The sequence below is a fragment of the Columba livia genome, chromosome 3, assembly GCF_036013475.1.
Source record: "Columba livia isolate bColLiv1 breed racing homer chromosome 3, bColLiv1.pat.W.v2, whole genome shotgun sequence".
Lineage (NCBI taxonomy): Eukaryota > Metazoa > Chordata > Aves > Columbiformes > Columbidae > Columba > Columba livia.
Genome location: NC_088604.1, coordinates 57621990 through 57635284, shown reverse-complemented (window position 1 = coordinate 57635284; position 13295 = coordinate 57621990). Strand labels below are relative to the sequence as shown.

The window sequence follows — 13295 nt, the reverse complement described above, 5'->3', positions numbered from 1 at the left end:
TTCTTTCTCTTAGAGAATTCGAAGTTTTCAACTGTGCAATAGGAACTGGAGGAGTCTCTTAGTCTTCCCAACAAATCTGTGCCTACAGCTTCCCTTACTTTTCATTCAATTCAAAGATAGGACTTTGGTCCTATCTTCAGTCTTTGGTTAAATTGACTCTTTGTGGAGAAGTAAGTCAGTGAATGTAAACTCTTATTATGTTTAATAATGATCTTAGATTAATGCCATCCATTACTCTTTCAATTATCTTGCTACTTTGACTTACTGCAAAAGTTTATGCAAATTAATGTTAGGTCACGGCTGTTTTCTGCTGATACTTTGGGACAGATAGAATGCTCTTTGAATGAAACCTTTTGTCTCTTTTCAAATATTTTTTAATTACTACATCCAGTGTTTCCTCATTAATTTGCTACTTGTGATCATTGCAACTGTTTAAGCAAATTAATTTAGGGTTTTTTTTAATATTGTTTCAGCCTACTTCTTTGACATCGCTTCAGTCCTCAAAATATGACATAAATTATGTACAGATTTTTGTGCTAGCATTTTGCACAGGAAGGAATTTCACATAATACTACCAGTAATTTCCCTGAAAGTGTTCACAATCTAGAGCTATCAAATCCATGAGCAGAAGCTCTTGTTTGCTGAGTGCAGACTATATTTTAAAGCAGATAACATTTATTTTATATGATTAAAAAGACATAAAAAACCTAATGAAACTTGCACATATTATGTTAGTGATAGCAAAAAAGAAAAAAAGTTCATCTTCATTCAATTTCAGAAGTATTCTCTTGTATGATCTCCTTTTCCCAAATAACACAGCATACTGAATCATGATGTGTCTGTAAAAAGCCAAATCTGATTCCATTAAGGAGCTGCTCAGTAGAAGTTGGATCTGCACTAAAGCACAATCAATTTCATTCTGCAAAAGGAACAAAATATGGTTCAGGAAAAGGAGACTAGTCATAACACAAGTCTGGCATTTCTTAACCTAATTATACCTAATTTAATGTGAGTTATACTTAGTGTAATAAAGTGATAGTCAAAAGAAAAATGTTAGCAGAGAGCTTTCTGAAGAAGGTACTACTCCACATCTATAGTCAATAGAATTAATCTTAGAAATGTTAAAACTAATTAAAAGTAGGAAGGTATAATAAACCCTAGGAACTCTGATCAAATGAAAGCTGAAAAAAGCAAATAGAAGGTAGAAAGTATTATTAATAATGTTGTCCCTAAATATCCAAGTTATAGTATAGATATGCTTGGGCTGATTGCAGCTACGAAAGTACGAACATTAAACGAGCTGGTAGGATTTCTCTCTGCTCTTCAGCGGCTTACAGTTCACTCGCAGATGGCTTCTGTCTCAATTCAGTTTAATCCAATCAACTTGCCTCGCTCTGTCTTATACTTACCTATAGGAATTATTTTTTGGGTGAAAAACAGCTGCTTCTTCCTGCTGATGTTGGCATCCGGAATATAGCAACAGCGTTTCCTTTCACTCATCATGTGTCCATGGCTCTCAAGGTCAAAACTGCTGAAACCAAGGTAAAGGGAATTGAGTTTGTTTAGTGTTGTATGTCAGTGGATAGTATTTAGAGAATTAGCTACTGCGGGGCTTGAAGGAGCTGTTTCTTTCATTCTTACAGAATGTTCTTCAATGTTCTCTTCCTGAAAATAAAATTTAAAGGACACTTTATACTATAGTGCTGGTAGTAAGTACTGCAAAGTAGATATTATAAAAATAATTTCAAAATATAACATGTGGTTCCATTTATAATTCTTGAAAGTGTCTAATAAAATCCTATATTTGATGACACCGGTGATTTCCTAAGATTATTTAAGCTGTTTTGACATATAATAAATGACCCTGGAGTTTTTAACTTGTGGGGATTTTTGGTTTTGAAATACCTCAAGATTTAGAAAGGAAAAAAAATAGTTTGAAAATAAAAAGTATTGTGAAATTTTAAAAAATACATTCAGATTTCAGTGGAAAGATCAAATAAAAAGAATGAAGTAGAATGTGATACAACTGGACATTTTTCAAAAGGTTTTCATTTTCATGTTACATGCATTTCTTCATTGAAAAAAACATGCTACACCTAATACATCACTACATCCCTAAGACAGGTACTAAGAATATTCTGTGTGCAATGAGAAAAATCCTGGGCCTTTGACACCAATAGGAAGTTTGTCACTCCAAGAGAGACTAGGAATTCACCCAATTAGGGGGCAAGAGGTCATCGGCTCACAGCCATCCTTCAGCTCTGTGATTTTGCCTTCAGTCCTGTCTCATCACTTTTATTACAGTACAAAACTACATCTAGCGTAGATAAAGCATCAAGGAGGCCGTGGATAGAGGAGGGACAGCAGATAAAGGAGAATTACAGAAAAGATGCATCTGCTCAGAGCAACGGGATGAAAATTATTCCCATCAAATATGTGCCAAAGATTAAAATTCCAATGCTTAGATGTACTTCGAGGGATGTAGGAGGTAACATGGCTGCCAGACTTGCACATGACATTGTATTCAATTAATATTACAGTGACTGTGGTGTACACCATGGAAAATAAGGGATCAAATGGGTTATTTGTCCCATTTTCATTTAGAATAAGACTAAAGACAATGGAAATGGGAAAGCTGTATTTAGCTCTCAGACCAAACTGGCTGAAGAGAGATTAATTGTTCTCAGTTTTAGCTTTGCTTTGTTTTGATGCAGGGAAAGAAGAAAAGCGTAAGACTGTCTTGGGCACTTACTTATTGACAAATATCAGTTTGCACAGGCCTGATGGATTTTTCTCCTATCGCATTCAAAACTAAAGCTCCTTGATCTCTTTTCTTGTGGGAAATAGATGCACTATTCAATATTTAGCACTTTACAATACCTAGCAATGTACAAATAAGTAGTTTGCTAAATCCACAGTATCCACACTTGCGTCCATGTTGGATGGTTCCATAAATATATTACTTACCACACAAGCATTCAAAGAACTAGGGCTAGGAGTGAACACTAGAGATGTCTGATTGAAACTTTCTCGAGAGAAACATCTGGTTTTGCTTTGAAGGATCTGTTATTTCCAAAGACAGCTTGTTCCATTGGTTAATTGCCGTTACAGTTAAAAATGTCCTTCATGCATCTTTCAAATTCGTCTAGCTGTAACTTGCAGCTGTTTACTTCTTTTGGCTTTTCTGATAGATTAAAGAGCCCTTAAGTACCTGGTATTTTCTGCCTGTGAAGGTACTTATCCATCATAATCAAATCAGCCCTCAGAGCTAAACAGATTGACCTCTTGAGGGCTGTAGTTCTAATGGAAAAAAAAATAAAAAGAAACCAAAACACACAATATTTCTATCCATCAGTTCCCTTTTGTGGCTCTTCTTTGCACCTTCTTAATTTCTTAGCTTACTTTAAAAATTGCTGATGCCAAATTGGACGCCACTGTGTCTTCCCAGGGCTGTGTTCAGAGGTAACATTTCTTCTTTATTTCTATTCATATTCTCCTGCCTTAAAACCCAAAGCCTTAAGGGCTTGTTTTATGTCACAACATTGCAAGAGAAGCTCATAAAAATGAGCTAGTATGACCTAATGCTCATCTACAGCCCTTCTCAGAGTCACTGCCTCCTTGAATAAGGGCTCCTTTTCCTATAGAAAAGAAAAACTGATTTTACTGACCACCCTACCAATTTTAGTAACCATGTTCAGTTTTGTGTTCTTAAGCAAGCACACAATTTTGCCAAAGCACTTGCCCAAGTTTGATGCACAGACATGTCTAGTTCTGATGTCTCACATTTCCCTTTAAAAAAAAATAAAAGCCCAAATAAACATCTGGAATGTCATTATATCACCACAGAAAAACAGAAGTTAAAGTGCTCTGCATTAGCAAGACTTTTATTATTACTAAAACATACTAACCTCCAAAACTTAGTTGTACATTATATCTGTAGGAATTAATACAAATCCTATGGTCTACATAATTCAGGAAGCCAACTGAGAAGGTCAGAAATGTGTGATCAGAGATACATTCACTTGAAAGGATTTCAAGGTATTTTGTGAACTTTATTAGAGGAAAGCTATCAGGTTTTTCTCAGGCTACGTTGCTTCTGAAACTTCAGTTTAGAAATGAAGACAACACCAACTATACCAAGGTATATTAGAAAACATATATTCTTTGTATAATTCTGTATATAGCATTTCTCTTTTCTTAAAGACACAGTATTCAATCATAAGATAGTGGTTGATTTATGAAACTCATTATCTTTAGGTGTATTTTTTCATCTTGGAGTTTGAATTTATTGAATTTTGAAAAATATTTAACAGATATCCCTCATTACTCATTGAGGCTGTCTACACCCTTAACTTTGGAAGTAAACACTAGGGTGACATTTTCTGGAGGCTGAGAAATTTAACAGTTACTGCTTTACAATTTTCTACATTTTATTTACGTAGAGTTTCAACATACAAGGATGGCATTTCTTTTAAGTTAAAAACTAGGCTAAAACTACGTTAGAAACTAGTTGAGCATCTGGATGATCTTAAACTCTCAAAGTCTCCTGTGTAATAACTGTCAAGAAATGTACTTCCCATTCTCTATACACTTATAAATTAAATAAAAATACAATAAAGTATGATAAAAACAAAGAAACATGCATTATAACTATATATAGGGGCTGAAATGTACCAAAGAGTCTTTAACAACTTCTGTGTAATTGGTAACAGCAAAAATTCTGTCTACATATTTAGTTTTCTTTTTTTTTCTTTCTTTCTTCACATCTGGAGTTACTTTCTAACAATCATGTACCTAATCTAAACATGACATTAGGTTTTACTGTCTTTTTTTCATTTTGCAGGTTGTTCTGGTGAACCTGTTGATATGCATGGTAGTTTTCTACACTGTCTACTATGTGGTCCTATCTGTGTGCTTTGCAGTATTCAAGTAAGATTTCCCTGTCTTTAGTATAATATGATGGCATACTACAACTGGACACAATGAGTAGAGCTATGACCCTGTAGCAGAGGCACCCAGACTGGAGGCATCCAATCCCAGTTATCCTGTGAACACATTTTTCAAATTCAGTTGAATTGTTGTTGTAACTTAACCTTTGTTCAAGTGCACAAATTGGCAAATGGAGACTCAAAACTAGATAAAATGTTGGTTCTAATCTATTTTCTTGCACTTGCACCATGTAAATAAATGAATGTAAGAGCAAAAATGACATTAAAAAAGGAAAAGAAAGATTTTATAGTTGATAAAAAAGACACATTATATTCTCCTAGGAAGTTGATTAGCATTTATTGTGCCAGATATGTCTTAAATAAAAGTGGAGATCATGGACAATGTGTACAAGGGCAAGACCCCCAACATGCAATGGAATGTAGAGAGCTTATAAAAGCCCAGAATTTACCATATAAAATTGTATTTAAAAGCACCAGTAATGTGTCATACAATCACTAAATCTTTATCAAAAAGCTCTGGTTACGTTTATTCTTTCTGTTTCCACAGGATTAAAATGTTGGATGGTTTGGCACCTTTTGATTTTAAGACAAATCCCTCATGGATTAACCCATATTATTTAGGTAACTGAAGTTTGTTTCTCTCTTGTTTTTCCAGCTAAGAAAATAGATTGTATCTGGATGTACACTTATCCTTCTCATGGACAGTATTTTAAAGCTGTTTTAGTAATACTAATAATTTCTATATTTTAACTACACTGCATTTAAATGCTTATTCATCTTTCCTTCACTTCTCATTTTTGTATTGCTACTTATCATGCAAGTGATTGTTAGGTTTTTCCTTGAGTTGTTCTTCAGATCTCGCACTCTCTGAAGAAAACATGCTGCTTTGCCAGGATGCTTCATTTTCATTGCAGAACAATTCTCTATTATGTGTACAGTTCCTGCACAAAATTGTTATATTTAATTTTCATACTGCAGTAAATTTCTTATGAATCGTTTGATCCAGATCTGAATAATAGGTCACATTCAACTAATGGAAATTTTGCTTTGGTAATGCAGAGAATACAGTGGGCATTAAAATGTCAATTTTTGATTGTAGCTCAAGCCCTAAACATATCTTTATATATCCTAATACAAGTTTCTGCATTTTTGTCTGAAGCTCTCAAAATATATTCTTTTTTCGTAAACTGTCTTTCCCAAAAATTACATGCATACATGAAATTTTACCAGATTTGTAATCTATTTCACAAAGGCAAACCACATCGTCTGTCAGTAAAGTAAGTAAAGCTCAAAAGTAAGTCAGTTAGTTCATCAGGCTAAAAAGAGTAACAAAAATGCATGGATTTTTGTACAGTGTCAAATATTTATTTCATATTTAAAAAGAACATTTCAGTTGTAGCAGTGGAAAATGAAATCCTATTCCATTAGAATTACTTTTCAGAGCCCTAATGTAATTACTGTATCTCAATATGATTTTTTCAAAAAATTTTATCAGCTAGTTTGATGCAGCATGTTTATATGCCAATGGTGATAGCAACTATGCCAAGCGACTGGTGAGTATTCTACCGTTCTTTCTGTCCACTTGATGAAATAAAGTGGAATAGCAAAATATAACAGAATCTGTTTAAAGTCTATGGGCACAGAGGAAAAACAGAAGTCTCTGAATTATGTTGCCAATGAGAATTAGTTTACTCAAGAGTGTCACTCATGCCTGTTAAAAACAGAAGTATGTCTTTAAAAGATAATGTCAAAATAAAAATGGAAATCAGCTCAGAACTGAAATATCATTACTGGCCCCATTTTGTAAAAAAGTTTACAGGGCAACTGTCTACATTAAGTGTACTTTAGAAACTATAAAATGATTGGCATGATTTAGAGGGATACCATGAAATATAATCTGTAAACTTTTTTACAAAACAGGGCCAGTAATGATACTTCAGTTCTGAGCTGATAGGGATATCATAATGAAATATAATAAACTAAAAATACTAAAATGTATTGTCAAACACTAATTTCCTTGGAAGTGGCATTTTCCGCTTTCCTAACTACACCTGATTTTCCAGTTATTTTTTTCTTATTTTTTACATTTTTTTAACTGCTGGGTGAAAGATCCATAATACAGTTGGAAATAATTTACCCTATAAAGAAAAAAATAAAATTGAAAGGCACAAAATGCTTCCAAGTGTATAAATTAAAAACAGTGAAAAAATAGCAATGGTCTCTCTACTGTCAGGTACAGTACTTTCAGGTATTATGTTACTGCAACCATAAAAAAATAAGTAATTGCATCAAAAATGTGACTTTTATATGCCCATGCACTTAAAAAGAAAAGCAAGATGCATTTAGATGGAAAATTATATGACTTAAAAATACACAGTTATGACCTTTTGAATGGGAACTCAGGAATACAGCTGGAAGAGATGTTGTGCCTTCTCCATTCAACCCCCTGCTAGTGCAAGCAGACACATGGTCTAAAGTCAAACTTTGCCCTAAAACTGATTATTTTTGATCCCGTTACCCATAATAGCAAGTAAGCAAGCTGACAGCTTAGCACCACTCCATTCCTGTGTTGAAGAATACATCACTGAGAGGAGGAATTTTCTTGATCAGATAACTTCAATAGTCTCTTTTGGCAGCAAAATTTAGTTATTATCACTTTGCTGGTAATCCCCATTCGTGGTTTAACACAAGACAGCGCTATTATAGCTGCCAAATGTCAGGCACAGTGAGCGCATGGTGGCTGTGCCAGCCTTGTATCAGCACAGAAAAAAGCCCAGCTCTTGGTCTCACCTATCCCGAGACCCATACAGATGGGTGGCCTCTACTCACCTTGTGAGTTCTCTGCTCTATCTCCCCTTGCATCTCTTGTCTCCAAATTCTTCTGATATACATATGTGTTTATGTTCTGGTATATATTATCTATACATATTTGATGCAATGAAGTCAATGTGGAGAAAGCTATGAAGTTTTTTTACCAAACATAACCCCTTAACCACACAATTCTGTTTTGGATGAGAAAACTATTATCTTTGTCAGTATTAGCCAAATCTATTTGGGGTTGTATGCAAAGAGTGTGGATGGTTGCTAAATAAAATTTCCATGCCATTTCTCCTCTAGGCTGTATAAACTGGTCACTGTCCTGTCACTGGTCATAATCTTGTTAATCTTCATGTTTTTACATAAGATATATAGCATTTTAAGTCTATAGGGAAATCAAGATACAGCCCATACAGACATCAAGGGGACAAATTAGAAATAACCTTTATAATGAAAACATTCATGTACTATTTGATCTTGTAAAAAAATTTGCGTAACTATCTCAGACAATTTAACTTCCTATTGCTATTATTTTGAATATGAGAAAAATCCTTTCAAAACTGTATTTGATGTAAATATCCAATTTTCATTTACAGTTCTTGTGATATCATTGGAAATAACTTTCTTCATTTGTGGTCTGCTCTTTGCCCTGGTTGTGGAAGAATGGGTTTGGGATTACGCTGTAACAGTTACTATTGTTCATATCATCATAACTTCAGTCGGTAAGTAGGTTTACTGCTAAATATATGCATAGTATCACAAATTGAAGGACCAATCGAATATGATTCCTCTACTGTATTACTGGACTTAACAATTTTCCTTAAAGCTAAATATATTTCTCTCTATTTTCCATCCATTTGACTCATGCATGTATTTAAATCCTGCCAATTAAAATTCAGTTCTGGTTTTGTTGCAGAATACTAAAATACAGTTTTCTTATAAAAATTTGAGAGCTTTAGTTCATATTCTAACAGTTCATGTCAAACAGATACAGCCTAGATACAATTTCAGCATCTGGGAGATGTGTTTTTCTCTAAACCCAGAAAATTAATAGTTGTCCGTGTCCTGACACTTTAAGATCTACTCATTAACATTTCAGCTCTAGTTCAGAGTAAAACAGAGGCTTGCTTCAGCAAAGCAAATTCAAAGTCTTAGAGTTAGATCTATTGAACTAAATGTTATTGAGGAAAATGAAGAATTTTACCATTGAAACATCCTTTGTTTCCTGAAACTCTTTCCCTCAAAGGAAAGGAAAGAGCAGACTGTTGTAAATGAGACTCATCATCACTTTTTGCCAATCTCTGTTAACCTGCTCCCTCTTCTCACGCTATTTAGCAGAATGCTGCTATGGCTGATTAGAAAATAAATCCTAATCACATCCTTGCCACAGCCTGTCTGGGAATTGTTTTCTCCTTTAATAATGAGCTTAGTATTTTTATTCTAGAATTTAGAAATAGGAAAAAATATCACTGGCAAATTAGGACCCCTTCCCTAGTACATAACAATTAATTTTCCATTTTCCAATGCTTTGTCCATTTGTCTTTTAGCACATACACAGATGGGCATTCCCCAGTTCCCATGACAAGTTAAGACAGAGACCAACAGAGGCTTCATCTTAAAAAATTAAGCATAATTTCTCAACTACTTAATTTGATTTCCTGGAATTTAAACTACTGTTATTCCTTATGAATAACATTTGTATTTAAATCAAGGAATTTATAAAAATTGCAACACAAACTGCTTTGTATGTAGTTTACACAGGATGGGGCCTTCTATCATTGTATTAGATGATGCGTTTTGACGTTCAAACAACCCCAGATTTGACATTGTCTCGTTCAGATGGTCAACCAAAGCTCTGCTGGCTGCCAGCACATGCAGTGTGCCTCCAAGCTCACTTCACTACCTCTACAGCCCTGTCAGCTTTTTTTTTGGAGGGGCAACATTCGGTCATCTAATGTCCCTGCAGTTGATCACGCAGTAGGGATGTGGGTCAGCTTGCACGATCCAAGGGCACGTGCCTGACACGGGAGAGAAGACGCTGTGCGACAGCACTAACCTGCAGTGTGCAGACCCAGGCCTTCATGCGCTGCATCACCAGTTACACTGAAAACACTAGGCAGCTTAATTTATTTGGATGGCAGCAACATGTAAGCAGTCTACCAGGGGATCTGTGTCTCTGTTCTGCTAAGCTGTGGACAGGTAAGTAATAAAAAAGGCATTTCTTCCGCAGAGACTCTAAGAGCTCCGTTTAGCACACACTTACTAGCTTTAAGACTTGGCTTCCAGTGGGATTGCTCACCAGGCTAAGCTTCATGGTACAACCAAGTATCTGAATGACCAGGACCTGAATATGCATTTGCAATGTCAAGAAACTATATAATTTATAAAACATAACTAAGCAGACCTTCGATAACGTAATGTTGGCAAGTCCCCCTCCTTGTTTAAAAATTTACATTTATCTTTTTCTTCTCCTTGCAGTTATGTCTGAATTCCCCCTGATGTTACACTGGTGGCTGGCATTAGGTATAATTGCATTTTTTAATGTTTAAAATGTTATACTTTGTGTAGACAATTAGTATTTACAGTATGAATTGTTTCTTTTAAATGTCTGTTTACTCACAAATTTGAGGACTGTCAACATTTAAAGAAGAAATATATGTTTTCATTTGTACTTTTAATGACACAGACAAGTAACACTGGGCTAACATTTGCCTTGCCTTAAAAAAAATCTTCTATTTTAAGACTAGAATGTATTCAGCTTATGCTAATCTTGCTAACAAACAGCAGACACACTCGTGTTCTTGAAATAAATCATGATTAAATCCTGACTAATCAAACTATCTCAATTCAGGTATCAAAAAGAGAGTTGTCAAAACTAGCCTTTCTTTGTACCCTTTAAAGTCAATGAAAGGAAACAGGCTCCTTCAGAGACAATTTTTATAAACACTGTGCACAGGTACTTATGATAGATGAAATAAATCCCAGTCATCACATTTCCTTAGAGTGAATGGCAAACATAAATTTCTGAATGTTTAATTTTCTGTGAAATTAAAAGCAAAGCTTTGTACTAAAATATATTATCTTGAAAAACAGTTAAGGGAAAAGGACTGATTTCTGTTCTTCCTTTTTATATGATGGATAACAAGGATCGACAGCTGCAGTAAATTCCTAAATGATGGGGACAGGCAAATAAATTCCCTGTCCTGCCACTGGTTTTGCATCAGCAGCTGCTGGGGTTGATGTCTTTGTATGTGGTTAAAGCCTTGGGCAAAATCTTTAAATAGACAGGCCATTTTAAAAAAATTGAAGATAAAAATAATGTCAGTTTAAAGTTTTATCATAACATTTGTATTCCACTATAAAAAGTAATGTAAAACAGTCATATATTTTCTTTCAGGATCTGGAGTAATTTCAATGATTTGTGGAGGACAGATTTTGGCATACTGCTTGTTCAAAGACAACTTCATTTATCCCATTCTAGACGATTTTTGAAAAGCTGCATTAGAACTTGCCTTTGTATTCACATAAATTATATGGTTACATTAACAACATAATTAAAATGAAGTTAGCAACTGTCTAATTGTAAGGCTAATATTTAGCTAACCACACCTCTTGTATCCTACATTTGTTTGCAAGTGTCAATGTCATGACTTTCAGCTGTGGTATGTAATCACTTTTGGCTTTTGTATGTACATTTTCCATTAAGCAAATAATTAGATAAACTGTCTCTTTTAAAAAAACAAATAAACCATAAGGAGGGTAAGAACAATGATGCAAGACTTTTGCAAAATCCTACAAGGAAAAAACAGATTTGAATTTAGTGTTTTCAGGGTGCTTGTTATCTATTGTATTTTAAGAAATGCTGACTAGTTTAGGCTGGAGTCTGATCTTCCACAAGCACTGCGAAAAAAAGTCACCCTATCTGGTACAGATCACTGTAGTTTTAACACAGTCTTTACTGGCAAACCCAGGCAAAGAAGAACCCCTCAACAGCACATAGCTTTTAATCTTCAAGCTCTCACCTAGATGCTGACCAAGACAACAGCAGGCGGACTTACAGTCCCCAGTGTTTGGTTGACCCTTTTGCTTCCAGGGATGCTACAGACAAATGCTTTCTACAATGGCTTCAGGCTATTCTGTCATTTTCTAATGATCCATTCGTGGCCACGCTGCACTGGAACAAGGAAAGGCAAATGCTACCGAAAGCCACATTTTACTTATCGCTTTCTCTCTCCCCGAGCTGCATGTGGCCAATGCCAAAGTGTGAGTCTGTGGGCAGTGGTAATGAAAAAACAACAGACAAACCACACTAGCAGCTTCAAGTAACTCTTTATCTCTCTAACCATAATGAAATTGTAACAGGAAAATTGCTGGAAGGCAACTTTATCTTAAATACAATACCAGTGATTGGATTTTAACTGCAGTTTGCTCAGAAGAGCAAGACTGGATTGTTGTTTGGACAGGAGTGCTAAATGTTGCATTTGCCTTAATCTTACTCAACAGATAATGCCTCTGAAGAATCTGTCCCATTCATCTAATAAAACACCTCAAAATTTATTGCAAGTTTTAAAATCTTCAATTAAGTTTCAATACTGACAATATATAGATGGCCAGAAGCATGTTTCAAAAGAATTGCAAAAGAATGAGCTTGTGTCTCATGAATGACAGATATGTGAGTCATTTTAGAGACAAACCAGGTATGTAAATCCATAACACTGAATAGACATACACTTTCTAAGTTGTTCTGCATAATATGCTGTGAACTAAAGTCAGCAAAGAGAATTCTGGAGAGCGAATGAACTGACCCACAGTGATCACTGATCTGAGCCGTGGACCAGTTTTAGTTTGATTAATTTCTGTCTTCATAAACATTAGTGTGCAGATAACTGACTGGTTTTATGTGTTCAAAAAACATTCAGAAATTTCTTCCAGATTCAGTTCAGAACTATAAAAATGGATGGGAAGGAAGTATTGTCTAATGTAAATTCATACCTCTGTCCTTGTCCTCACACAGTTTGTGTGTGTGGGTAGTGTGCCATGTGGCAGAACATAAGTGGATCAGATAAAAAGTTAATCCATGGGTGGAACAAGTTTCTATTTTTAACCTGGCAGGATTTTCCTCTGTGTGTCAGCCCAGCTGCAGCTTGTAATAGCTCTGTTGCCCAGTCTTGGCATTTTAAACTTCTGTTTTCTATTTAAAATCTTAAATCACCAGTGGGAGATCCCTTCAGACTGATATGAAGAGTGCTTTAGACCCAGGATTTCTCCAAAGCATGTATAACTAGGCCAGTGCTAGAAAAACAATCACAACAATAACTGTATTGAGGATTAAAAGCCTTAGCCCAGCTATTAAAGCATCATTAGCTTTTTGCATTACTTTCAGATATGGAATGGTGAGACAATTTCAATGTTATGTATTTCATCCTTTCCATCACTTTTACATATAGTACCAATAATAAATATTACACATGATACTCAAAATGTAGACAAAGTTCATATTATACAAATAAATATTCATCATGCAAGCAA

At 34.9% G+C, this 13295-nt stretch overlaps 1 protein-coding gene across 1 annotated transcript; it reads left to right on the top strand.

Annotated features, from left to right (window-relative positions):
* Positions 1-1387: 1387 nt before the first annotated feature.
* Positions 1388-13295, top strand: TMEM244 (transmembrane protein 244). Its single transcript, XM_005509370.3, has 6 exons — positions 1388-1542; positions 4844-4929; positions 5497-5570; positions 8363-8488; positions 10245-10289; positions 11164-13295. Exons 1-6 carry the CDS (start codon positions 1510-1512, stop codon positions 11256-11258), a joined length of 459 nt encoding a protein of 152 aa, XP_005509427.1. The 5' UTR covers positions 1388-1509; the 3' UTR covers positions 11259-13295.

Bases quoted from the DNA above. Each gene is read 5' to 3' on its own strand.
- TMEM244 (XM_005509370.3), top strand. From the start codon at position 1,510: ATGGCTCTCAAGGTCAAAACTGCTGAAACCAAG. The intron at 5,571-8,362 runs GTAACTGAAGTT...TTTCATTTACAG, and splicing joins GATTAACCCATATTATTTAG to TTCTTGTGATATCATTGGAA. The intron at 10,290-11,163 runs GTATAATTGCAT...ATTTTCTTTCAG, and splicing joins ACACTGGTGGCTGGCATTAG to GATCTGGAGTAATTTCAATG.